General features: G+C 42.7%; 1 protein-coding gene across 2 annotated transcripts; it reads left to right on the top strand.

Moving 5' to 3' along the window:
* Window positions 1-276: 276 nt before the first annotated feature.
* Window positions 277-27576, top strand: LOC148022175 (BolA-like family protein). Of its 2 annotated transcripts, none has more exons than XM_087697811.1 (3): window positions 277-699; window positions 27014-27081; window positions 27175-27576. In XM_087697811.1, the coding sequence occupies exons 1-3, from the start codon at window positions 370-372 to the stop codon at window positions 27341-27343; spliced, it is 567 nt and encodes a 188-aa protein (XP_087553937.1). In that variant the 5' UTR covers window positions 277-369; the 3' UTR covers window positions 27344-27576. The 2 variants fall into 2 exon arrangements, with proteins under 2 accessions (XP_087553937.1, XP_087553938.1); XM_087697812.1 differs by having other exon boundaries at window positions 287-643.

The raw sequence follows: 27576 nt of genomic DNA, 5'->3' as shown, positions 1-27576 counted from the left end.
CATAAAGTTCTTAAATATTTTCTTTTAAAAGCGAAAGTTAATTCTAATATTCGATGAGTCAATCATTTTATCATTAGAACTTTTTAAAAGATCCAGTAATTTGGAGTTTCTAAACATGGACTAGGTACCATCATAGGAGGGAAAGTGTCTTGTAAACACCTACATTTCTCATTAGTCTACTTAACATCTCACATGCCTACAAGGATCTTGGAATGCCTAATAGTTGCAATCAACGTTTAATGAGGCCTTTTCCGATCATCTCGTCTAAATCATAGTTCCTTGTCACGGAAAAGTGTCCACATTCTACCAAGATGAGCACGAGGGGGACGCGGGCGCGGGCGCGTAACCTGCCTTACTAACAGTTTGCGCATGCGAGTTCATAAAGCGTGCTGGGAAAATGGCTATGGTAGCCTTCCGCGCGGCACCTACATATCCTTGCGGCTCACCTATCAAATTTGCCAAATCTACTCCACCGAGCGCTTCGCCTCGCCTTTGCCCCCAACAACGGAAACGTGCTCATCATTATCACATTGGAACACAGTCCCCCTCCCAGCATGGCAGGCGCCTGTTCTCCGTCACGGCGATGGAGGTTTCTGGGCCCGGATCGATCAACTCCAGTTTAATTTCATCTATGCTGGAGAAGGTGCACTGCCCCTTCCCCATAACGGAGCTTCTTTTCTGCAGTATGAGCAAATCCATGTGAGCTATTCAGCAGTTGACGCTAGTTTTAGTACTATTTATGTTGTTGATGCACCTTGAAGACGACAGATTTTCATCATGTATCCCTTTGCCTCCCGTAACTATATTGGTAAGTTTTCCTCGTCGTAGGATATTGATGAACGAAACGGGTTTGTAAGGATTTGGCATTCAAAACTAGGGTAAGAAATCAGGCATTGCTCCCGGACTGGCCATCTTTGGCCGACCTGGCTGGACTAATGATGGTTGGACTTGCCCTGCACTATCTATTTATGTAGGGTACATGTGCAACTCATTCATCTAAGCACCTGCGCAGTTTCACATCCCTAGGCTAGTGTATTTTAGTCCGATTTCTTCCGGCCCAGTTCATGCCACTTCCATTTTCAGGTACGAGATCCTTGCCATCGAAACTTGCTTTCGAAGGAGGTTGATTGCTGTTCACAGGGAGCACTTGAGTCTACATAGGCGTTTCCTTACACTTGGAGGCTCCTAGGCTGCATGTTTTACTGGTGCAGCAGCATGCAGCAAGTCCTCCGGCCCTAGGCGGCATGCCACAGATCTCTAATTGTGAGAGTTTGTGAAGGGGAAAGAGAGAAGGTAAAGAAGAACGCACCGTTAAATCTTGAAACAATATTCAATTCCTTGTATTATGCTTGATACTCTCATAAACCCAATATCCAATACCCGTTCGAATCTTGAGCAATTGTTCGGTGTTTTGATCAACATTATGTACATAAATGTCTTCAGTTTAACCCTGTTCTCCAACAAACACACAGCGTACAGACATGTTCCCAAGATCCTCTCGTAGCGCCCAACTAGCAAGAACAGCCCTGCAGTTGTTGGAAATCTCATAGATTCATAGTTTCACTTACATACAATGAGCTCTTTGATATGTCAGCTAGTCGCTAAACTTGGTCAAGATGGTATACCTTGTCCTTGGATATGGTTTATTTAGGAGTTTGCGATGCTATTGTAGCACTCTCTACATTAGATGTGGTAGCTATTTTAGGTGATGACATGAATCCTTCACTTTTTAGTTCAAGTTCAACTCTCCTTCTCCTTTTCTTAGTGTTCTTTTGCTAGTGAGATTGATCTATTCAATGTGCACAGGAATGGGAATAATATCCTTTGTCATTGATCATTTTGAATGTGAAGGCTTAAAGAAATAGATGAAATCATTGCCTTGTTATTGCTTGCCTTATGTTGTGGACAATCCAGATACATATGTGTGATTTTGCATTTAGGGTAACGCTAGTCAATATCATCTACTTGAGATTGCTCTTGTTTCTATGGACACCTTGAGGAAATGTGGCCTGCTGGCTACCCATAATTCAAATAGGCAATGGGGTCCCAATTTTTAGGCATGCCTCGCCTACAACTTTGTCCCAACATCATGGTGGGTATAGAATAGTAGTCCATGAGGATCAAATGTTCTTTGCCATCATAACAAACAAAAGGATTTGTGCATTCCTCTTGTTTTCTTAGTATTTTATAATGGATGAGGGCATCCTGGGTGGGTGTGTAACGATTGGTACTCAAGGTATAGGGATTCTTGAGGGATTCATCTCAGCATGTTATGCGACTATTGGAGGGGCCCTAGATTGAGGTGATGAGGGATATTACCCACATCAAGATTGGTTTCATACCTGTAATAGCATTATAGATTTTGCTATCATAGTTGTCCCCTTGATTCAATGCTTTCTACTTTGCCTTGATCTTTGGATAGTTGGAGGTTATTGAGCCTTCTTCATAAGATTTGTCTGATGTAGTATTGATGGTTCCATAATCTCGAGAGTAGATTGTGGATAGTGGTGCTTCTTATCACACAACCCCTCTCTTGATGGCATTTCACATATGTATCTAATGTAGGGGTATATTGTAATTGGTGATAGTTCTTTGGTTCCTATATAGGGTAAGGGTGATATACAACTGATCGTGGATGGGCATGACAGTGCTCACACTTTGGAGGTTCTTTACTCCTAGGCTTTGGTTATCATCTCCTTTTGGTGAGCAAGATTTTTGGACTTGGCCTTATAGTTGAATTTGATAGGGACTTCTTTCTGTTAGAGATTGTCATCCCTTGGACAGGCATTTTCCTCAGTTAGGTTGTGAAGTGCCACATCAGCATCTACGATGGTAGCTAGATGTGCAGGATGCAGTCGGACTGCCACGTGACAGCCCAGTCGAATAGTATGTAGTACAGTCGGCTGCATTTAACTGACCTAATAGATTTTTGGCATTGTTAGCAAGCTATAAATAGCCAGACACCATTACACACTCTGATACTTGTAGTTGCAGATTTCAGGACAGAGATCGGGCAGATTGCAAAAGCAGACTTCGAGGTGTACAGCAGGGAGACATTGTTGAGTTCGAGATATGTAGACATACGCACTGCGCCCGTGTACATATCTGCATTCCTTTGTATTCAGCATACTTCATACAACAGATCTTGTTCTTCTGTCTCTTTCTCTCTCTCTCTTCTCTTTGTGTTCTTGTGTTCACCCTACTCTCTCAATCTTGGTCCCATGCTTTTGCATTGCTGCACTTTGACATGGTACTAGAGCAGTGAAGATGGACTTGATTGAGTAAAGAACCCATTTGAAGAGGAGATTTCAGCGTGACGCAAGGCTGCGTTTCCGGTGTTCGAGGACGAGTGGGAGAGCTGTGCATCAGAACAAGGCTGAAGTGAGCGTGGGTGTGCGGGAAAGGAGCAAAGTTGGTGCAGTTGCTGCTGTTTTTTGTTGTTCTAAGAGGTGGATGACTGAGTTTTTGACCTTTAAGTGTAGATTTCACCTTTTCATCGCCTCCGATGGATGAAGGAGCGGGACGAGCAAACCATAGTCCTAGCAAGCTGTATTTTCACAGCTAGAGGGGGCTACTTTTTGTATTTTGTGCAGGCATTGTAGGTGAAGATGTCTTTTGAGGCTGAGACAGTTTTTCATGCGATCATGGGCCGGAAGGTGCCCGTCTTACCGGCTCTTCCATCAGATCAAAAGCTCGATAGTGAAAACTACCGCATCTAGCAAGTCATGATGCTCGCCATCTTGGAGTTCTATGATTTGGCAGAGCTTGTTATGGAGACTATCCATTGTCCTTCTTCGCGAGACAAGTCCAGTCTCTCTTCTTCTAGTGACAAGGTGGAGTTGGCAAAGGTAGGTACATTGGGATAAAATCAATGCTTGCATTCGCTCGTTTATATTTTTCTCCTATACTATAGCTGTTATCTCTTATATTGAGCATTTGATGGTGGTCCGGGAGATATGGTTGGAGTTGGATCAGATGTATAATCGGATGACCTGTCATGAAGCGAGTTTCTTTGGAAGTGTAGATGCGGACCATGAGTGTCAACAAGTCATCTTCTATGCGGGAGCATATCAACAAGCTAAGGCAGCTTCAGATGCAGGTTTAAAACACAGGGAAGTTGATCACTTTTGAAGATGGCGATAACTCTTCTTTCATAGTTACTGGCTCGCTTCAGTGGTTTTTATTCCGCCTTGATTACTTTAGGGAGGTTTGAGACTCTTGGTGGGAAGAGTTGGTTTCTATAGTCTTGGACCAAGAGAAGCAACTAAAAGGAACCAATGCTTCAAAATCTGAGGCCTTGGTTGATCAATCCTCTTAGAAGAAGGGGAAGGATCAAAAGAAGGAGGACAAATCTAAGAAGGACAAAGACAATGAGTCTACTTGTCACATTTGTGGCAAAATAGATCACCAAGGCCTTGGTTGGTTAGGCCTTGGTTGGTTAGTCCTTTCAGAAGAAGGGGAAGGACCAAAAGAAGGAGGATGACAAATCTAAGAAGGACAAGGACAAGGAGTCTACTTGTCACATTTGTGGCAAAAGAAGTCACTGAAAGAAGGATTGCCTTGACAAGGAGAAGAAGGAGAAGGAGAAGAAGGAGAAATCTTCAAAGGATTTCGAAGTGGTGGCTACTCCCTCATCAACTGCTTTCCTCCATTTGGAGGTGGTTGAGGATTCGACTCTGACGGTTTTTGATGTTGTGTTGATGGCCCCATACACTAGGGAGTGGATTATTGACAGTGGTGTCTCCCGGCACACGGTTTCTTCTTGAGTAGCAAGTGTTGCTCATTTGCGGCCTTCGCATGGCCAAATTCTCATCGGTGATAGTTCGTCTATTTCTATTTAGGGACAGGGCAACATGCATCTTATACCAGATGGACGTACATGGTGGTGCCCATACATCCGAGGTACTTTATGGGCGGGCTTTGGGGTATCATCTTCTTTCAGTGCACAAGATTTGTGCCCTTGGCCTTTTGGTGTAATTTGATGTGGATTCTTTTCGGATTCTTGATCGAGGATCAAGACAGGTTCTTTCTTCAGGTTATGAGGAGAATGGAGTCTATAAGTTGCTATCTTCTTTTGCCTTGATTTCTCTTCTTCTTATCTCACAAACTTAGTTCGAGCTTTGGCATGCTCGGTTTGGCCACCTCAATTATGATTACCTTCGGAAGGCATCTAAGAAATAGCTTGTTCGAGGTTTGCCAAATATTGTGGTGATCTAGCAGTAGCCTTGTGTATCCTGCATTCATGGGAAGCAGACTCGTGATGTTGTTCCCAACAAGGCTTTGAGGCGGTCTTTAGCACCCTTAGAGCTTGTTTCTAGCGATCTTTGTGATCCGATGAGGATAGAATCCCTGAGAGGGAGCTTGTATTTCATGCTAATTGTGGACGATTATAACAAGATGACATGGGTCTATTCTTGAAGCTGAAGTCGGAGGCTTTCTCCAACTTTAAGGATTGGTTGCTGTTTGAGGAGAACCGATCGGGTTGGAAGCGGAAGACTTTATGATCGGGTAAGGGCGGAGAATTTGTTTCTAATGAGTTTGCTCGATTTTGTGCAAATCGTGGTATTTACCAGGAGTTTGCCAATACAAACACCCCTTAGGAGTATGGCATCTTGGAGCAGAGGAATAGCAGTGTGATCGAGATGGCTTGTACCATGCTGGAGCATCGTCAGACACCTCAGTGTCTATGGGTTGAGGCTATGGCTATTGCAGTTTACATCCTTAATCATTCCCCTACTTCCGCTGTTGTTGGTATGATTCCATATGAGGCGTACATGGCTCTTTGGACAAGCACAAGACCTGCCTTGTTGCTAAAGGTTTTGCTTAGTGCCTAGGCATAAATTTCCATGATACCTTTGCCCCCACTGCTCGTATGGCGATGATCCGTGCTGTTCTTGCCTTGGTTGGTCATAGGAGATGGCTCGTCTTTTAGTTGGATGTGAAGTCGGCCTTCTTGAACGGCGACTTGAAGGTTGAGATCTATGTTGAGTAACCTCATGGCTTTGGATCCTCAGATGGGAAGGCTTATAGGTTGAAGAAGGCCTTGTACGGCCTGAAGCAAGCTCCGCATGCTTGGGACGAGAAGATTGAATCGTTCCTACAGGAGAAGTTGGGATATCGACGCTCCAAGGCCGACGGTCCGTAGCTTTATGTGCACACTTCTGAGGGTGGTCACGTGTTGTTTATTTTGTATGTTGATTACTTGATTGTTATAGGTGACCATGCATAGAAGGTTGACAAGACGAAGGCAACCTTACATCAGAAGTTCGAGATGACGGATTTAGGACTTCTCCATTTCCTTTTGGGCTAGGAGATTTATCAGACTTAGAGGGGGATTTTCATCTCTCAACAGAGATATGTACAGGAGCTCTTGGTAACTTTTGAGATGGAGGATTGCAGGTCCCTTTCTACTCCTATGGATCCGAATTGGAAGGCCACTTCACACTCAGATTCTTCTTTGGCAGATGCTCTACCCGCTACCATTAGCTGATTGGATTGTTGATTTGGCTCCTCAACACATGGGTTGATCTATGTTTTGCTGAGGTCTCTTGGTTGGGTTCATGAGTGAACCTAAGCAGGTGTGTTGGTAGGTTGCTCAGAGGATACTATGGTTTCTGAGGGGGATCTTCGACCTAGGGATTTACTATCTCGTAGGTACAAGTGAGTCTGATCTTGTCCTTGCAAGTTGGAGTGATTGGGATTGGGTTGGTGATGTGGACCACCGGCGGACTACTGTAGGCTATTGTTTTACCTTGGGTGTAGGTGTTCTCTCTTGGAAGTTGGAGTAGCACAAAGCAGCCCATGGTAGCCCTATCTTCGATTGAGGTGGGGTGTCGGGCTGCATCTTCTACCACATGTGAGACTGTGTGGCTTCGGAGATTGTTGGAGGAGCTTGGTTTCCCCTAGACTCGTCCTACTATTTTGCGGTGTGACAATGAGAGTTGCATTGCCGTGGCACGGAATCTCGTATTCCATGCCCTGATAAAGCACATAGAGATCCAATACCGCTTCATTAGGGAGAAGCTTGTGGATGAGATCATAGATGTGGAGTATTGCAAGACGGAGGACAATCTTCCCGATTTGTTTACGAAGGTGTTTCCCCAGGCTCTACTTTGACGACATTTCAGATCCCTTAGCCTTATGCCTCGTCCAGGATCTGAGAGTGGGTGTTAGAGATTGTCATCCCATGGACAGGCATTTTCCTTAGGTAGGCTGTGTATATATGTAATTTTCCAGCCAGGCAGCCATTCGAGAGTGTTTCGGTGTGCGGAGGAGGTTTACCATCTATTAGTGCCAGTCAGAATCTGCAATGGCAGCCAGATATGCAGGATGCAGTCAGACTGCCACGTGGCAGTCCAGTCGGACAGTATGCAATACAGTCGGCTCTACATTTAATGCAGCTGACCTGACAGATTTTTGGCATTTCAGCAGGCTATAAATAGCTTGACATTAGCACACTCTCCAATACTTGCAGTTGCAGATTTCAGGATAGAGATCGGGTAGATTGCAGTAGACTTCGAGGTGTACAGTAGGGAGACATTGTGGAGGTTGAGATACTTAGACATACGCACTGTGCCCGTGTACATATCTGCATTCCTTTGTATTCAGCATACTTCATACAACAGATCTTGTTCTTCTGTCTCTCTCTCTCTCTCTCTCTCTCTCTCTCTCTCTCTCTCTCTCCCCTCTTTGTGTTTACCCTACTCTCTCAGTCTTGGTCCCACGCTTCCTTATTGCTGCACTCTGACACTTTCGGGGTCTTGATGGAAAGACCAGATAGGTTCTTTGCTTGGGGCATGAGGAGAATGGTGTCTATAAGATGTAGAGTTCTTCAACCCTTACTTGTCTTCTTCTTACTTCTTAGTCTCAGTCCGAGCTATGGTATGCTCATTATGGCCACCTCAACTATGAGTACTTGGAAAGGCATCTTGTGACCAGCTTGTGCATGGTTTGTGAGATGTTGAGGCGAGCCGTTTGCCATGTGTATATTGCATCTGTGGTAAACAATATCGAGATGTGACTCCGAACAACCCATGGAGCTTGTTTATAGATTTATGTGGATTGATGTGGATGGAGTCCCTAAAAAGAAGTCTTTACTTTATGCTGATTGTGGATGATTATAGTAGGCTTACATGGGCATAATTTTTGGCATTAAAGTGAGAAGCTTTTTGACACTTAAAGGATTGGCTCATCTTTGAGGAGAATCGTTCAAGCAAGAAGCTAGAGACAGTGAAATCCGACAAGGGTAGAGGGTTTGTCTCCAATGAATTGGCTTGGTTTTGTGTAGATTGAGGGATTCATTAGGAGTTTGCTAACACTAATACTCCTTGGGAGAATGGCATTTTGGAGTGGAAGAATGGGAGTGTGATCAAGATGGCTCGTATTGTGATGGAGTGTTGGCACACTTCAGTGTGTTTGGGCCGAAGCAGTGGCCACCACAGTTCATATCCTGAACCAATCACCCACATTTGCCATTGCTGGTATGACTCCTTTTGAGGTGTATTTTGAACTAAAGCCGGATGTTTGCTATGTTAGGGTGCTTGGGTGTGATGCCTATGTTCACATTCCAAAGAAACAAAAGGATAAATTTGAGTTGGCTTCTAAGCGATAGATGTTTTTTGGATACAACTTTTTGTCATAGGTGTATAGGAGCTCATGAGTGAGTATGGGCATGTGTTTCAGTGGGCCAGACATTATAGATGTTTTTAGGTATTTTTTATTGGTCATTATGTGTCTTACTGTTGTACGCGACTGTCCATGTTTGGTATATGGTTTCATTTCACGAGCATATCTCTGAGTTCTCCCTTTGCAGTGTTCTTTTGTTTTCTTTTGTTTTCTCCTCTCTTGTGTTGTGCAGTCTATTACAGTGGTCTTCTACGCTTCCATTACTACCCCACTTTTGACATGGTATCAAATTTTAGGATCAGGGTTTGACTTAGTAGTAGACGTTCGTGTTTGGGCTCTGGGGCTGTTTTCTGCTGTTGCAGGTCTGCCCACTGCTGTTGCTGACCATCTGTGACTGCTGCGATCTATTTCCAGCATGGGCGGTCCTTGTTTATTGCTGTTTGGTTTGTCAACTGCCCCAGAAACCTCCATTTTCATCAGCTGTACTTGCATTTTGCTGCTGCAAACTTCTTCTAGGCTGTGTTGACTGCATTTAATACGGTTGCTGCCTGCGTTTTCCGGTTTTGCATCTTTTGCAGGTTGCACAACAGCATTATCAGGCTGTTTTTGCTGCCTTTGTTCTTTTTCTGGCTGGTTTTGGTTGATTTTATCTTGTCTAATCAGACTTTATCCTCTTACAACAATCGTTTTGTGATCAGCTCCTTTTGACATGGCTTGTGAACTTGTACTTTGACATTCGTGCGAACTTTGTTGTGCTTGAGGTGTGTTTTGCTCATCTTATATGTGGATGATCTTATCATTACAGGGAGCTCTACTCAAGAGGTTGATCTTATTGGAGAGATTTTACGATTGGAGTTTGACATGATAGATCTTGGGCTCCTACATTTCTTTCTTGGTTTGGAGATCTATCAGAAGGCACATGGCATTTTTTATTTCGCAACATAGGTACATTTTTGAGCTTCTCTCAGAGTTTGGTATTGGCTGATTGTCGGCCTATTTCTTGTCCCATGGACCCTAAGTCCAAGCTTTTGGCAACTCCCCTTACAGATGCTACCTGTTATCGGTGTCTTGTTGGCTCCCTCATCTAGCTTATTCATACTCGGTTGGATGTCTCTTTTGTTGTGGCCTTGTTATCTTCTTTCATATAGACTCCCACTCAGGTGCATTGGTGAGTGGCCATGCATGTTCTTCATTATATATAGCGGACTCAATCCTATGGGATCATGTAACAAATGCATTGTTAGAGATAGAGAGCTTGATTATGCTCTTCACTTATTAAGGACTTTGTACAAATGATTTTTTTAATTGATACTTATGAAAAGAAATCTCTTCATGCTAACAGTTAGCACACTAGCTCCCATTATATAGGATGTGGAGCTTTGGCATGCTTTTTGAAACTAGCATTTTTTCTCGGTCTCAAATAGGGTGGTAAAGAACCTAATTGAGCACTTAAGGCTTTGTGTGACAATGAGCTCGGCTAGAAGGTAGCATAGCTGAAGATTGGTTGGTGTTTGAGGCGCTAGTGCATATTTCACAATGGCTATCAACGGTGGATCCAGACAACAAAATGCTATGGTCGCTGAAGGACGATGATAGACTAACCGGAGATGTGGTGGTTGGAAATGGGATAGAAAAAAGAATGGATGCTGCAATGGAGGAGAAGGTGAATCGCTTTTGTATGTTGCACCATGCCTCTATGGAGACGTGGCTCGCCAGGTACTAGATCGCTAGGCAAGATCTAGAGGAAGCGCGATTTGAATTTCGACGTAGTACGCGCCATCGACCGATTCGATATCCCGAGGGCATGGAGGAGATGCCGCGGTTCATGTCAACGCGATGATTGCATGGAGCTTTGACCACAACGTCTCGCGAAGGGGCGTAGGTCTCAATGGAGGAGTGGGAATTCTCGAGGGGATGTAGTCCAAAGGTGATGACGTGTTGAGGATTTGTCGTATCTATATTTCATATGCGACAACTAATTTGAGTGTTTTAATGTACAGTACAAAATATATAGTGCAGCGTGGTCACACGGACGACATTTTCGCGTGGAGCGTATTGACAAAATGCGCTCCACAATGGATTGTGGTATCATGGCAATGTTCGAGCAGGAGAGCTGACGACGAGCAACGGATCCAAACACGTTATAGATGAGATGGGGTATTTTGGAAACTTGCAAAGTATTATTTCTTTATCTTATATCGCAAATGAAAGGAGTACAACTAAGATCCTATGATCTTCTCTGCTAATCCAAGTACCTCTTATTGTCAAAATTGACCAATAAGCCTTCAAACCAATTTTCCCCTTGGTTTTTTGGGGGATTGACCTTCACTCTGCTCCTTGAAAGACAAATTCAACCTCAAATTTTATGTTGGCTAGCTGCCTTCTTGAATCTCCTTGAAATTCCTTAGATTCAGCTGCTAGAATTCAAGTCCTAGGCCCTAAATTCTGAGCATGCATCTTGGGGTGACTATCAAATTTTAAATTAGGGATTACAGCCAAGATTGACTAAAATCTCTTCCTCTAATGGCTTAAACTACTTGAAAATGTTAAGATAACTAGAGAGATGATTGGGGGATGAGAGAGAATGCTGTAGATAGAGAAATTGCAGGGTTTTATAATGAGAAACGCTGAAAAGCTAGTGCTGCTCTACTCAAACAACCATGGAAGTTGTCATCTATAGATTAGGACGACCAAAAAGACTGCTATCCTCTCTTGTATGCTGTTATTTGCACTAGAAAGACCTTGGGCTATCTGCTCCTAGAGGGCTCCAAACTGCTGTCACATGTTATAGGACCGATCCTTGGTGGCTCCGAATTACATTAGTAGGCTCTCCTTCCTCTCTAGCAGTCTCCTTCTCTCTCATAATGGTTGGAATAGACTTCCATTGGTCCAAAAAACGTTTTTTCCACTTGCATGGGTAAGTTTTGCCAAGTGGCAACCTTCTAATCTAATTTTCTAATATTATTTAGCTTATTCTGACACTTAAAAGATTAATTTCACTAGCCAATAATTAAATTGGCTAGGTTAATTTGTATTCCAAGTATCCGTGAGCAGTTATTGACCCTCAGATTGACATTAATTAATTAATTAATGTCATCTCTAATGTCACCATTGATATCAGTGGCCTTTAAATTGGTCTAGGCCCAAGTTTGTTTACATATTGCTATTCTTTATCCCTGCCTTTATATTTAGAGAGAGTGTTTACATCACTTGAATGCATATTAATATTTTTTCAAGTTTGTTCCTCTTGTAATAAGAGACCTTCCAATTCCATGAAAGCAAGGGGCTGGTGCCCCCCCCCCCCCCCCCCCCCCCCAACCGCCCAAAAAAAAGGAGGAAGAAGAGAAATTCAGCGAGGCGTGAGCTAAGATAAGACTCTGGAAGTAAATTCTAAGTGACATTCACCATTTATGTATCCAAAATAACCTCATTAATATTCAATAGCTACTCACGTAAGTCTTGCAAGTGTGTAAGGTGATCCGTCATATTGTCGCCCTCTTCCATATGTGCATTAGCCAATGCTCTTCGTAAGTAAGAAATTTCGGCTTCATTACAAGCTGCAAATATGTGTTCCGAGACATCCCAAGCTGCTTTAGAGGTCATGCATGACAGTATATGAGGTATAATAGCTCTCTTAATTGTTAAGGCAATCAAATCTCATCTCCTATCATTTAATGTAGGAGGAGCAAGGGTAGCAGTAGGAGCAACTAGTTGTTCTCTAGCACCACTTTGCGGTGTTTGGGGTGCAAGCTCACATAGTCTCTGCAAATCACTTGTGATATAATCCCAAAGATTCTTTGCAATGAGTAGATTGAGCACCATAAAGCTCCATAGGGGATAGTTGGTGCCATCTAGCTTACCCTCGTGAGTGAGGGCTCCCAAAATGTTGCTACGATCCTAGGTATCTTTATTTGATAGTGCTGTAAATTAATGCACAAATTTAGCAGCCAAACACTTCCAAGTTGAAGTGTGAAATGTACTGATCTAAATACTAGAATCCCAATATGGGATATTGATACAAGTACACAATCTCCTCGAAAAGTGTACCCACATTGCACAAAACAACACCCAATTTGCAAATTACAACAATTTAGTGCTATACCATTGTATGTGCCTTGAGATGCATGCCAAATATTAAAGTCAACCTTAATGCTGAAAATCCCCAAATTTATTGTGAATTTTCAAGTTTGTATAAATATATTTGTGCAGCACGTGTTCACTACTTGAATGTGTTCCAAGCAAAAGCCCCAAATTTTCTTGATAAAATTTTGAGAAATAGAAGCTTCACGAAAAAAGTTTGCGTTTTCAGCCTTTGGAGGCTGAGGTAAACAGGTGAAGCATGGAGAAAGAGCAAAGTTGCTATTTTTGCTGTTGGTGTGAAGGAGAAAAGGCTGCATTTTCAGGCTTTTGGAGTAGATTTTGAGTTTTTCATCGCCTCCAGTGATCGAAACTATTTGATGACAAGCAGAGGAAGCCCTAGTAGGCACCGGCAGCATGCGACCTGCCATTTTTTTGTGTAGGTCATTCCATTCAAAATGTTGACCAAAATTGACGCAGAGTTTCAAGCTATTATGGACCGTAAGGTCCTTGTGTTCCTTGCTCTTTCTTTGGATTAGAAGCTCAATGGGGAGAATTACTGCATTTGGCGCGTAATGGTGTTTGCCATATTGGAGTCTTATGATTTGGCGGAGCTTATGACTGAAGCCATAGGTTGTCCTGCAGCTCGTGATGTCTCTAAGCTTTTTGTAGATGAGAAAGCCGAGTTAATAAAGATACAAGTACATTGGGACAAATTAAATGCCTGCATCCATTCTTTTCACTTTTTTCTCTTGCATTGTAGCCGTCATCGCTCACATCGAGCACTTGAGTGTTGCTCGGGAGATATAATTGAAGCTAGATCAAATGTACAATTGGATAACCGTGATGAAGTGGGTATCTTTGGAGGTTCAAATGAAAACTTTGAGTCCTAAAAAGGCTTCTTCTATGTGAGAGCATGTCAATAAGCTTCGGAAATTGCAAATGCAAGTCTAGAATGGAGAAAAGGCCATTACCTTGGAGGACATGGCAATAACTCCTCTCTCTTAGTTACTGCCCTGATTCAGTGTATTTTATTCCGCCTTGATTGCATGGAGGCGGATAGAGATCCTTAAGTGGAAGGAGTTGGTTTCTATGGTCTTGGATCCAGAGGAACAACTCAAAGGTTAGAACACTCCCAAGTTGGAGACTTTGATTGGCCAAATTTGACAAAGCTAAGAAGTCCACTTGCCACATCTGTGGCAAGATAGGTCATTGGAAGAAAGATTGCCCTGACAAGGACAAGAAGGACAACAAGAAGGAGAAGCTTACAAGGGACTTAGGAGTAGTGGTTGCTTCTTCATCGGCTGTCTTTTTTCATTTGGAGGTAATTGAGGATGTTTCTTCAATGGCCATTGATGCAGCAATGATGGCTTCATAGTCTTATGAGTGGATTGTGGATAGTGTTGCTTTCTGCCACATGATTACTTCTTCAAATGGGATTGCACATATGTGTCCGATGCATGGGCAAATTCTCATAGGGGGTAGTTCTTCGGTCCCCATCAAAGGCAAAGGTGATACGCAACTAATTTCGGAGGGGCAAGGTGGTATCCCCATTTCAAAAGTGTTCTATGTGTCAGTGTTGCAACGCGTAGGGTTGAAGGTCACCACAGGGGTTTGGCAAGAGAAGAATGTATGGGGGTTCAAGAGCTTAGACGCCAGAGATGATAGAGATAAGAGAAGGGTTGAAGGTTTCAAGCCAAGTTTTTGAAGATAAGTGACAACAGGGTGAAGGTAGATTCAAGGAGAGGAGTAGACGGAATAGAAGGGGTTTGAAGAGATTGAAGATGTAGAAGAAATACTTCCAAAAAGAATTAGAAAATATAGAAGAATACTAACAGAGATGAAGCGTGTCATTTTCTTTTTGCATTATGAGAAAATATAACTCTAATAGACAAAAACGTGTATAAAATAATACCTTACTCTATGTTGCTTGCTCAGATTGCCAATCGTATCCTTCCAATGGCTTCGAAAGGGGGGTTAAATATAAGGACACCTAGCCAGAATTCTGCCAAATCACTCCTTCTTCATCTCCCACTTTCGGAGTGTTGTTCACTGTTTGAAAACAGCGATTGCGCGTCGCGCGATTTCGCTAATCTCTCTTTTTACATAAAATCCTCTCAAATTAGCTGAAAGCTACATGCTTTCTTTTACATGTCATCCTAATCTAGAAGTTGTCTATAGTTTTGTAGATTTTTTTACAAGAGATAATATCCAGAATATTAAAAATTGACTAAAATCTAATATTTTTGAATCATGGACACTAACACTAATGTCTAAAATGGCATTGGCTCTCTAAATCTAAAAGGAAGCCACACTCTAGATTTTTTTTTACACGGTGTGCGCGTAGCGGCACGACATCCACCCCTTCCTAACCTACACATCCTCTGGCATGTGCCAAAGTCTTACGGATTTGCAGTATTAGAAGAAGTATCTTCTACTATGTCAATGTCAATGTCAATGTTTGAAGAGCTTGATTCTTTTTCCAGCTAAGGGTATCTTCATGCTTGTTCCATCTAATTCAGCCAATGAATATGTGGCTTTGTCATGAATGACCTTTACCACATATGGGCCAAACCAACGCTTCACCATCTTCTTAGAAGCATTGTATTGATTGTCTAAGCTGCTATCATAGACAAGCACCCAGTCATTTTCTTGAATTACTCTTGGCCGAAGTCGATGTCGCTTATCAAATCTTCTTTTGTTCTCTAGTCTTGCTGTCTTTAGCTTCTCAATAGCTGCTTGAACATCTTCAAGCCTTCTTTCTAGCTGCCATATGTGCAAAGTCAGCAACTCTTCTCTACTGATGCCTTCCTCCTAAGGTAGAAGACTCCATGTGAGAATAGATTTTTCAATTGGCATAATTGGTTGTTGTCCATGCATAAGTTCAGCTGGTATATAGTAAGTCACTAAATTGTGAGTAGTTCGGTCAGCCCATAATGCAAAAGATAGCATTTTAGGCCATTCTTTGATATTTCCTCTACAAGACTTTGCTAGAGCTTTAAGAATAGGTTGATGACCTCTCTCACTCTTTCCATTGCCTTCAGGGTTGTAGGCTGATGTGAAAGCCAACTTAATACCCAATTGAGCAAAGAAGTTGCGTGCCTCATCAGGATCCAACTCTTCTCTATCTGCAGTTACTTTACCCACACAACCATATCTACAAAACACTTCTTCAAGCAAAAAACGACAAACAGCTTGAGTGGATTTGTTTGTTAAGGCTTTGCCTTCAACTTGATTGGTTAGATTCTCTGTTACAAGCACTAAATACCGCATATTTCATATTCTTGTAGGCATGGTTACAAGATCAATAACCCATCTATAATGTATAGACAAGAGATAAGTCGGTTGTAACCCATCTCGATGCTTAACCATAGAATACATTTGACGCACATAACAAGTTTCAACAAAATGTGCTATGTCCCGATACATATTTGGTTGAGACAGACTCTGCCAGGGCTGACGGAGATCGAGGTCATCAAGTCGGAGACATATGCAGATATTTCCTTTGTCCCCTTGTGTATTTCTGCACTCTTATATAGTATATTACATCGCAGATTTTCTGCGTTTACACTGTCTCCTTTTCTCTCTCTCTCTCTTCTCTCTGTGTTCACTCTCTCTCAGTCTTTGTCCTACGCTTCCGCATCGCCGTACTCTGACATGGTATCAGAGCGGTGAAGATGGACTGATTGAGGGCTGAACCTATTTGAATAGGATATTTCATCGCGACACAAGGCTACGATTCTAGGTTTTGAGGGCGAGCGGGAGGGCTGCGCATCGGATCAAGACTGAACCGAGCGTGGGCGTGCGGGAAAGGAGTCTAATGGGTGAATTTGCTGCAAGTTATTGCTGTTCAAAGGTGAGAAAGGCTGCGTTTGAGGCCTTTCATTGCAGATTTTACCTTTTCATCGCCTCTGGCGGATGAAGAAGGTTTGGGCAGCGGAGGAATCAGTCCTAGAAGGTTGCGTTTTCACAGTCAGAGGGGGCTGCTTTTGCGTTTGTGCAGGTATTGTAGGTTAACATGTCTACAGAGACTGATTTGGAGTTCCAGGCGATCATAGACAGGAAGGTGCGTGTCCTATCGGCTCTTCCAACGGATCAAAAGTTTGATGGTGACAATTACCGCATCTGGCGGGTGATGATGTTAGCCATTTTAGAGTCTTATGATTTGGCGGAAGTGGTGATGGAAGAGATTAACAGGCCCTCGGTGAGGGATGAGTCCAAACTCTCTTCCAATGCTCATGCGGAGTTGACCCAAGGCCTAGTCTCATTGGGACAAATTGAATGCCAGGATTCGATTTTTTCTGTTTCTGTCTTGCACCACAGTCGTGATAGCTCACATCGAGCACTTGACGGTGGCTCGTAAGATATGGCTGGAGCTCGACTAGATGTACAACCGGATGACCTTGATGAAGAGGGTTTCTTTGGAGGTGCAGATGCGGACTTTGTCCGTGAATAAGTCTTCTTCGCTTCGGGAACACATCAACAAGCTTGGGCAGCTTCAGATGCAGGTTTAAAATGCGGGGAAGCCTATTTCCTCCGAAGACATGGCGATCACTTTACTATCCCAGTTGCCGCCACGACTCGGTACTTTTTATTCCGCTCTTATTGCTTTAGGGCGGGAGTCGACTCTTCGATGGGAAGAGTTGGTTCCTATGGTCTTGGACTAGGAGGAACAGTTGAAGGAACAAAATGCTTTCAAATCGGAGGCATTGGTCGATCAAGCCTCTTAGAAGAAGGGGAAGGACCAAAAGAAGAAGGAGGACAACAAATCCAAGAAGGATAAGGAGAAGGAATCAACTTGCCATATTCGTGGTAAGACCGGTCACTAGAAGGATTGCCCCGACAGAGACAAGGATACCGAGAAGAAGGACATGAAGGACTCTGGAGCAGTGGCTGCGCCCTCATCAGCTGCTTTTCTACACTTAGCAGTCATTGAGGACTCTACAGTGACAACTTCTGATGCTGCGATGACAGCTCCCCAGGCTTGAGAGTGGATTGTGGACAGTGCCTCACGGCCGTTGGTGTTGCCCATTTGCGACCTTCGCGTGGGCAGATTCTCATTGGAGATAGCTCTTTTGTGTCTATTGCTGCACGGGGTGAGATGCAGCTTATTCCAGATGGACGTGGTGGTACCCACACCTCTGAGGTGTTGCACGTGCCAGGATTGGGGTATCATTTACTTTCGGTTCATAAGATTTGTGCTCTTGGTCTCTTGGTGGAGTTCGACAGTGATACTGTTTGAGTCCTTGATTGTGGATCGAGGAAGGTTCTCTCTGCAGGGTATGAGGAGAATGGAGTTTACAAATTGAAGTCTTCTTCAGCTCTTACTTCTCTTCTTCTTACTTCTTAGACACAGTCCGAGCTATGTCATGCTCGGTTTGGCCACCTGAACTACGAGTACCTTCCTGAAGGCGTCGCGAGGGTCATTTGTCCGAGGCTTGCCGGACATAGTGGTGAGCCATCAGCCATGTGTCTCCTGCATTTGTGGGAAACTGCATTGGGATGCGATTTCCAACAAAGCTTCTAGGCGGTCTACTTTACCCATGGAGCTTGTATCTACAGATCTTTGTGGCCCGATGAGGACCGAGTCCCTGAAGGGGAGCTTGTACTTCATGTTGATCGTAGATGACTATAGCAGGATGACTTGGGCCTATTTCTTGACTTTGAAGTCGGATGCTTTCTCTCATTTCAAGGATTGGCTTCTTTTTGAGGAGAACCGTTCTGGCCGGCGACTGAAGACCTTGCGTTCATACAAGGGAGGTTAATTTATGTCTAATGAGTTTGCTCGTTTTTGTGCAGATAGGGGCATTCACTAGGAGTTTGCTAACACCAACACTCCCCAAGAGAATGGCATTTTGGAGCGAAAGAACTGAAGTGTGATCGAGATGGCACGCACCATGATGGAGCACCGACAGACACCTCAGTTTCTGTGGGCCGAGGCAGTGGCTACCGTAGTTCACATCCTTAATCGATCTCCCACTTCGGCCGTTGACAAGATAACACCTTTTGAGGCTAACTTCAGGACTAAGCCTGATGTCTCTTATTAGAGGTACATTCAGGAGCCCTTGGTGACTTTTGAGATGGAGACTTGTCAGCCCATTACTACTCCTATTGATCCGAATTGGAAGGCCGCTTCACACTCAGATTCTCCCATGATGGATGCTTCACGCTATCGTCAGTTGATTGGATCCTTGATTTGGCTTCTCAACACTCATGTTGATCTTTGTTTTGCTATGGGTCTTTTGGGAGGGTTCATGACGGAATCCAAACAGGTGCATTGGTAGAAGGCCACTTCACACTCAGATTCTCCCATGATGGATGCTTCACGCTATCGTCAGTTGATTGGATCCTTGATTTGGCTTCTCAACACTCATGTTGATCTTTGTTTTGCTGTGGGTCTTTTGGGAGGGTTCATGACGGAATCCAAACAGGTGCATTGGTAGGTTGCCTTGAGGATTCTTCGGTATTTGAGGGGAACCTCTGACTTAGGGATTTCTTATCCCGCAGGTACAAATGCTACAAATCTGGTTCTTGCAGGTTGGAGTGACTCGGATTGGGGGCTGGCGATGTGGACCACCGATGGTCTACTACAGGCTACAATTTTATCTTGGGTACAAGTGTTATCTCTTGAAGTAGTAAGAAGCAGCCCACGGTAGCTCTTTCTTCTACTGAGGCGGAGTATCGGGCTGCGTCTTCCACCACATGTGAGGTTGTGTGGCTTTGGAGATTGTTGGAGGAGCTTGGCTGCTCCCAGACTCGTTCTACTCTTCTGCGGTGCGACAATGAGAGTTGCATTGCCTTCATACGGAATCCAGTATTCCATGCTCGGACGAAGCACATTGAGATTCAGTATCACTTCATTGGGGAGAAGCTTTTGGATGGGACCATTGATGTGGAGTACTGCAAGACGGAGGATAATCTTGCAGATTTGTTTACGAAGGTGCTTCCCTAGGCTTTTCTTAGGCAGCATTCCAGATCCCTCAGTCTTTTGACCTGTCCAGGAATTGAGAGGGGGTGTTAGATAGTCATTTCCTGGACAGTTGGTAGACAGCAGGTTCCACGTCAGCAGGTCGGTGGACAGCAGGTCCCACATCAGCAGTACGGCAGGACACGTCAGTAGTCGGCCAGATTTACTGCAGTCAGCTGCATTTAATGCAGCCGACATGCTCTAATTATTTCCTATTTTTCGGCTATTTATAGCCGGTTTCGTGGCTCACTCCAGTATTCATTATTCAGATTCTGATCTTGAGATCTATTGGTTGAGACAGACTGTGCTCGGGCTGACGGAGATCGAGGTCATCAAGTCGAAGACATACGCAGATATTTCCTCTGCCCCCTTGTGTATTTCTGCACTCTTATATAACATGTTACACCGCAGATTTTCTGCGTTTATAGTCTCCTTTTCTCTCTCTCTCTCTCTCTTCTCTCTGTGTTCACTCTCTCTTAGTCTTTGTCCTACGCTTCTACATCGCTGCACTCTAATAGAACAACATGCTGAAATGGCTTAGAGCCAATAAATGTTGAAAATGACATACCTCCAGATGTAGATCCAATTCTTGAAAATGTAGATAATTGGGTACGCAGGTCTACAAGTGTAAGAAGGTAACCACACAGGTTTGACCCCTCCTTGCATTATGTGATGCTTACAAACGACGGTGAGCCTCTTACATATAAAGAGGCCAAGTCATGCCAATTTAGCAGTAAGTGGGAGCTAGCTATGCAGGAAGAGATTAAATCTCTATATGCTAATGATACTTGGGATCTTGTGTCATTGCCCAAAGGAAGGAAGCCTCTTTCAAACAAATGGGTTTACAAAGTAAAGACAGTTGATGGGAAACCCAAGTACAAGGCAAGATTGGTTGCTAAAGGGTATGCATAGAAGGAAGGGATTGACTTCCAAGAGGTCTTCTCACCTATTGTGAAGATGAGCACACTACATGTGCTTTTTGCTCTCACTGCTGTATTGGACTTAGAGTTGTACCAAATGGATGTAAAAACAACTTCTCTGCATGGTGTCATTGATGAGGAAATCTACATGAAACAGCTTGAGGGCTTTGTAGTTCTTGGAAAAGAGGAGATGGTGTGTAAACTAAAACGCAGCTTGTATAGGCTGAAGTAAGCACCATGACAATGGTACAAAAAGTTTGACACTTTATGTTATCTCGTGGGTTTACACGCAGCCATGCAGATCATTGTTTGTACATGAAAAAGGATACAGATGGCAGTCCTATCATACTTGTTTTGTATGTGGATGATATGTTGCTAGTTGGGAAAGGAAAGACTAGCTTGGATGCTCTCAAAAATCAGTTGAAATCAGCTTTCTCCATGAAAGATTTGGGGAATGTAGAGCATATTTTGGGCATGAGGATTTGCAAAGATAGAATGCAGAAATTGCTGCTTTTATCTCAAGAAAAGTACATTGAGAAGGTATTGGACAGATTTAACATGGCTGAAGCTAAGCCTTTTGGGGTACCCTTACCTCCTTATCTTAAGCTTAGTAAAGCCAACAACCCAAAAGATGACGTGGAAGCAAATGCTATGAAGGGAGTCCCTTATGCATTAGCTTGTGGCTCTCTTATGTATGCTATGGTTGCTACTTGTCCAGACATTGCTCATGCAGTGGGAGTTGTTAGTAGGTTTATGCCAAATCTTGGCAAAACATGTCGGGAGGTTGTCAAGTGTATTCTTCAATACCTAAAGGGTACACAAAGAAAGTGTATTTGCTATGGGTAGGGTGCACTTAGTTTGCAGGGTTATTGTGATGTAGACATGGCAGGTGACTTGGACACTCATAGGTCTACCAGTGGGTATGTCTTTACAGTGGCTGGTGGGGCCATTTCTTGGTGTTCCAGGTTGTAGAACATCGTCGCACTGAGTACTACTGAAGTTGAATACATATCAGCTATTGAAGTTTCTAAGGAAGCTATATGGTTGAGCAGACTTGCAGAGGATCTTGTCTTGTCTATGGGTACTGCAGTATTGGGATGTAATAGCCAGAGTGCTGTGTATTTGGCTAAGAATGCCATGTATCATTCACGCACAAAGCATATAGATGTGCGATATCACTTTATAAATCAGATTTTGAAAGATGGTCTAATCACATTGACCAAGATCAAAACACAGGACAGCCTTGTACATGTTCTCACTAAAAGTCTCAGCAAAGCTGAGCATGAGCATTGCATACGACTATTGGGAGTTGGTTAGAGGTTCACTTCGGACCTTTAGGTGGGAGGTTGTTGGGATAAAGGCCCATTTTCACCTCCGTGTATAGTGCATGCATATTATTTAGTTGTACATGTGAATGTACCCTTATATGCCCTAAGTATAAATACATTTTATTCTTTGTGTACCAACACATTATTGGTACATTCAAATCTAATCGTACTTTCACTCTTCCTCTCTGACTCTCTGTCACTCTCACTCCTTGAACTGTTGCTCATTCCCAGCTGAGCTCCAACAAGTAGCAGTTTCACACTCAAAAGATGCAAGTGCTAGAATAGATAGAATGAAAGTACAATAGGTCTTAAGTAAGTTAGACTTATCCCTAACTATATTGGAGTTAATTAAACACTAGGGTCTAGTGTCACTACTTTTAAAGTCCTAGACACACTATACTTTGACACTTCAACAAATCTCCACACCACACAAGTTACATTGGGCAATGCCCATAATTGACCAACTCTAAGGAAAGTGTAGGATGAGAATTGTGAGCATAGAAGGGGCAGCTTCACCAAACACAGCACATCATGCCATCAGAGGGGATCTTGAGCATTTGAAATGCAAAGTTGTCCTTCAGAAAAACAGCCACCAGCCATGTTAGGGATGAAACACAGCAATCAGCAGTACTTCAGACCAGAAATACAGCTGCCAGTAGTCTTTTAAGACTGAAAATGCAGCCACCAGCAGTCTTTCAAGGGCAGGCGAAGCACCGAGACCACCTCCAGCTGGAAACTGCCGCCTGCAAAGTGGCCTCAGCAGTAAACACAGCTACCAGCACGCCACCAGATGGAAAAGCAGGGACAGCCTTCAGCACGTGACCAACAGTTGTAACAGCAGGGAAATGCAGATTCTTCAGGTGCGTAAAGCAGGCCAGCCCCTCACGAACAGCAGGAAGACTGAAATGCAAGGGGGAAGAAGAGCAAAAGTTGATTGTGGACAACGTGAACAGTAGGGTGAAGGGTAGAAGAGGTGAGAAATGGGCAGCTGCAGAAGAAATGCAGCCAAGGGCAATGAAGGGGCAGCAGCTTGAGCAAAGCCCTAGCCAATTTAATTATGGATGGGCATATTTAATTTTGGGCAAGGTCAGAAGGGTTGAAATCAATGTTCAGGATTATTTAATTTTGAGAATTAATTAAATGGTTGGATAATGTTGAGAAATGGGTTTAGAAGGTTGTCACTTGGCAAAAGTGCCCATACAAACTGAGAAAACGTTTTTGATAGACTGGGTCTTAGCCATTCAATTAGCTTATAGTTTGGGGGGGAGAGAGAGAGAGGGAGTTGTTGGTCCATTTTCTAATCAAAGAACAACAATTTGCTGCAGAAGACAGCTATCTGGGGGACTCAACAGGTGGGGAACAACAGGGAGTCACCTTTTAGGGGTTGATAACAACATTGCTGTTTAGGTGACAACATTTTGGAGGTGTGTGGCAATAGGTGACTACATTAAATGCAGGCTGGAGTAGGCAACAGACAGAATTTAGGGTGCGAAGAAAATCAAATTTCTCTCTCATCTTGGATTTCCCTCATCTTCTTTAACCCATTATTAGGAGATCTCAACATTTCTCAGCCATTTTGAAAAGATCTCAGCCAAATTTGGTGGATAGCAACATTCCTTCAACCCATTATCAGGAGATCTCAACATTTCTCAGCCATTTTGAAAAGATCTCAGCCAATAGAAATCCTAAATTTTTGCAAAAATTAGGGTTTAGTAGCCACCTTGGGATGTGTGCCAACAGGGGAAGGCATCGTACTTTGAAATCAGTACCTAAGATTCATGGAATTGGCACAAATTTTAGATTCCAAACCATCCGTTGTGAATTGGGGCAACATTTGGCTAGTTGTTGGTTCCATTTGTGCAATTCTTGGGTGAAAATCAAGGGGCAAGTGGCCCAAATTACTTGCTGATCATATGTACAGCAAGGGGCTTTTGGATCAGCAAAGGAAATTGTGGAATCTTAACTTGTACTCAAGCCATTAGCAATTAAAGTTAAAGAAATAGCGAAAGGGGTGTCAATTTTGGGACCAATTAGGTGTCTATTGTCCAAGATTATTAAGGTAAATTGTGCATTTCAATTTATGTTTATTTGTTGATTGCTGTAATTAAGTGCTTAATCAAGAAATTGCCATTCTCTCCAAGAAGGAAGGCTGGTTTCATTAGCCCTTCCATGTGCTATAATGTGTAGTAGCGGTTGTGAGGGTGCTAAAAGTGATAGGTGCACCTATAAGTAGGAAGAGACCTAAAGAAACCTAAAAATCCTTTTGAGTGGCATAACCCTAAGCTTTAAAGAAACTCTAAAAATACTCTTTGGTGGTTGCTGGTGCCTTTAGCCAAAAAGGTAGACGGGGCCCAAAAATAGGGATAAAGGATGATAGGACCAAAAGTGACCAAAATGAGTAGACTCGGACAAAGCTCCTAATTTCCCTTGCTTTGTGTAGACTCACAGTCGGGAGATGATGATAGCCACTAATGACTCTGTCAAAAGATAGTTAGACGACTCCTTAGATTACATGAGTCTTTTGTTGCAACTCTTGCTATGCTGAGAGCTATCTTCATTTCTGCTCTAGCTATGTTGTTAAGTCCATATTTATACATGTTTCTTTGAGTACCATATTTAGCCACTTTTTTTGTTGCAAAAAGGCAAACCTAAAAGGTGAGAGGGGGCATTAGCAATAAGACTATCTCCTGCTTATGAGTTGTATTACCAAGTTAGTAGAGGACATTATGAACTCTTTGTAGTAGGTGTTTCACTTTTTACTCCACTTCTCCATAGGCATGCACTGGGTTTTGCAAGACATGTAGTTGCTTGTCATCCAAATGTGGTCACTTTAGTCATTTGAGCCTTTTAAGTCCATCCTTAGTGTACTCATTTCTAGTGCATTTGCATCTTGTGTTGGGGCTGATCTATATACTCCGTGCGTTTACTGTCCACATACATGCCATTCAATACCTTTGCATTCATGCTTTCTTTCTCGTATTCATGTATCCAATAGCATAGTGATTAAAAAAAACAAGAGAACAAGACCATTGGATCTTCTAGTAAGAAAACATGTTCTACTAGAGGAACTTGGCTACTATCCTTGGCTAGATGCAGGAAAGAATCAATCATGTTGAGCTCCTTATATTCGTAAACCTTGACCATACTTAAGAGTAGGAAAGGAGATTCATAGTACAAATATTTGATCGACATTAGCAACCTACTTTGCAATGGCCTCAAAACCTCTCCCCCTAGTTGCATTTGTTGGGTCAAGAGCTTGGTAAAACCTTCATGTCGCTCAAACCAGCTTTCTCATATTTCCACTTGATGATAGTTCATCCAATGTATTCAATGCATCTACTATGATCGCGACCTTCTGCTAGCAGATTGTACATTGCATGGGTGAGTTTGTGTGAAACTAGCCTTCCTTCTCAGATAGGGTGGTAGACGACTTGATTTAAGACTTGTTACAATAAGCAAATAATTCACAAATCTGAAATATAAACTTAACTATAATAATCTTGGACAGTCAATACCCCACTGACCCAAAATTGGTGTCCCTTGCGGTATTTCTTTAATTGGTATTGCTGAAATGTGTAGTACACTAAGATGAAGGCTGATCTTGTTACAAATTCCAATATTTTGGGTTGTCACCAATGACTAGCAGCATCAAGATCCAATTTGCCCCTTTATTTTGACACAATTTGGATCAAGAACACTTGCATGTGGGCCAATATAGATATGATGTGCAACCCCCTTCAAATCAGCTGTAATTTCTTCAATTGCTGTTGCTTCTTTGATTATTGGGCCTCTAGTTAATGGGCATGGATCTCGAGGTAGCTATGAAATCCTAATTTCTATTTTAAGTTAGGGTTTTGACAGCAAATGCACTGCTATCCATCATCAATTTGTTGGATCTAGCTAAGGGTTTATCAAAGAAAGGGAGAAATGGTTGAAGAGAGAAAATTCTACATTTCCAGCCCTAAATAGTGATTGAAGATAAAAATCTCCAAATTGGCCCATTGATTTTAGCATATGTGGGTACATATTGGATTTTCTACACTTGCATACGAGTCATCCTAGCTGTAGATTAGTAATCTTTCTCGGGTGTTTTATAATTTCATAGATTTCTAACAAATCCCATTGCTCATTGGCTGAGATTTGATAGCACACTTCTTGAGATAGTTGGGAGACCCTAGTTTTTGCAGAAATTTAAACTGTACTAGTAATTTAGAGCTGAGAAATATCAGATCTGCTAATAAGGGAGAAGAGATGAGCAACAAATTAGAGGAAATTCCCCAACTTTCGTGTGATAGAAATGCTTGCACAACAATTTCCGTGTTTTTCCAGTCCAGAATGTTGTAGATCAAGTCTCTATGCAAGTCCTATTGGTTCAATTTCTCTCTCTAAGCCCACCCCTCAATTGTCACCCTTTGATTTGCCTCAAACAACCTAGATGGGGAGAAAATGAGTCCAACATGGAAAATACACTTGCATGCAATCCAAACCTGATCCAAACTTGACGTTCGTCAAATTTCCATTTTCATTGGGGCTTTCACATGCAAAAACGAGTTGTATAGCCCTTTGGCCTTGCCCTCATTTTTAATAACGTTTTATGTTGCCCAACCTCAATTTTAAATTCCTAACCTCTTTGAACTTGAAAGTGTTGAAACTTTCCACAAATCTTAGTTTAGGACAATAAATAATTTAAATCTCTAACCACGTGACACCAAAAGTCATTTCCAAGGGGAACTTTTAATGTCCTTTGACCAAGATTTGACTTAGGCACCCTATTGGCACTTGCCTACAACTTTTGCTAAAGTGCCCCATTGCCAAAGCTAGGATTGCTTGACACCATGACACATTCAACTGCATACAACTTTAAGTATCACAACTTAAGTGTCCAAAGACCATTAAGTTATAGATTCATGTCCTCCTGACATTGTGTATTTGAGTGATTTTAAGTGGCATAGCTTGAGAGCATTAAGTTCCGCCAAAAGTGAATTACTTTCAACTCCACTTTCATCCTGATGTGTTTAATTTTTTGTGGTCCTCCTGCATCATTATGTTTTAGGTGTTCTAATTTCAATTGTGATTTGGTGATTGTGCTGTGACAGCTTAAAGAAGAACTCAAAACAGAGGATGTTATAGTGCAGGATGCTTATGGTGATGGGCGTCATGTAAGGTTAGTGCAGTTTTAGACCGAAGGTCTTGTTCTACTATGTACATGGTGTACCATTTTTATGCTGATGCATGTATGTGCCTTGTTTATGTGCAGCATTGAAGTAGTGTCCTCAGAATTCGAGGGTAAATCAAGTGTGAATCGTCAGAGGATGGTATATAAAGCCATCTGGGAGGAGCTTCAAACTACGGTTCACGCTGTAGATAGTATGCGCACATTAACTCCGGCTGAAGCTGCTGACGAGAGATCAAAACAGGCGAGCTAGAGTTCGGGCATATATCTATGACATAAAGGGTTTCACCTGTCTGAGAACTTCTGAAACATCACAAAGGTTGGAAAACTAGTTTGCTGGACACGGACAGGTGTTCGGCAGTGTGAAAAAACAACAGACTCAGAGACGGCAGCAATCATTATTCCATCTAGGAATTAGAAAATGTGAATGTATAGTTAGCATTCAGACATTGTTAGCCTCTTTAATTTCATGTTCAAGCTCTCTAA

This window comes from Lygodium microphyllum, chromosome 17 (assembly GCF_053477565.2).
Source record: "Lygodium microphyllum isolate KBCC chromosome 17, Lygodium_microphyllum_v1.1.10, whole genome shotgun sequence".
Classification (NCBI taxonomy): Eukaryota; Viridiplantae; Streptophyta; class Polypodiopsida; order Schizaeales; family Lygodiaceae; genus Lygodium; species Lygodium microphyllum.
This window is presented reverse-complemented; position numbering and strand designations above follow the sequence as displayed.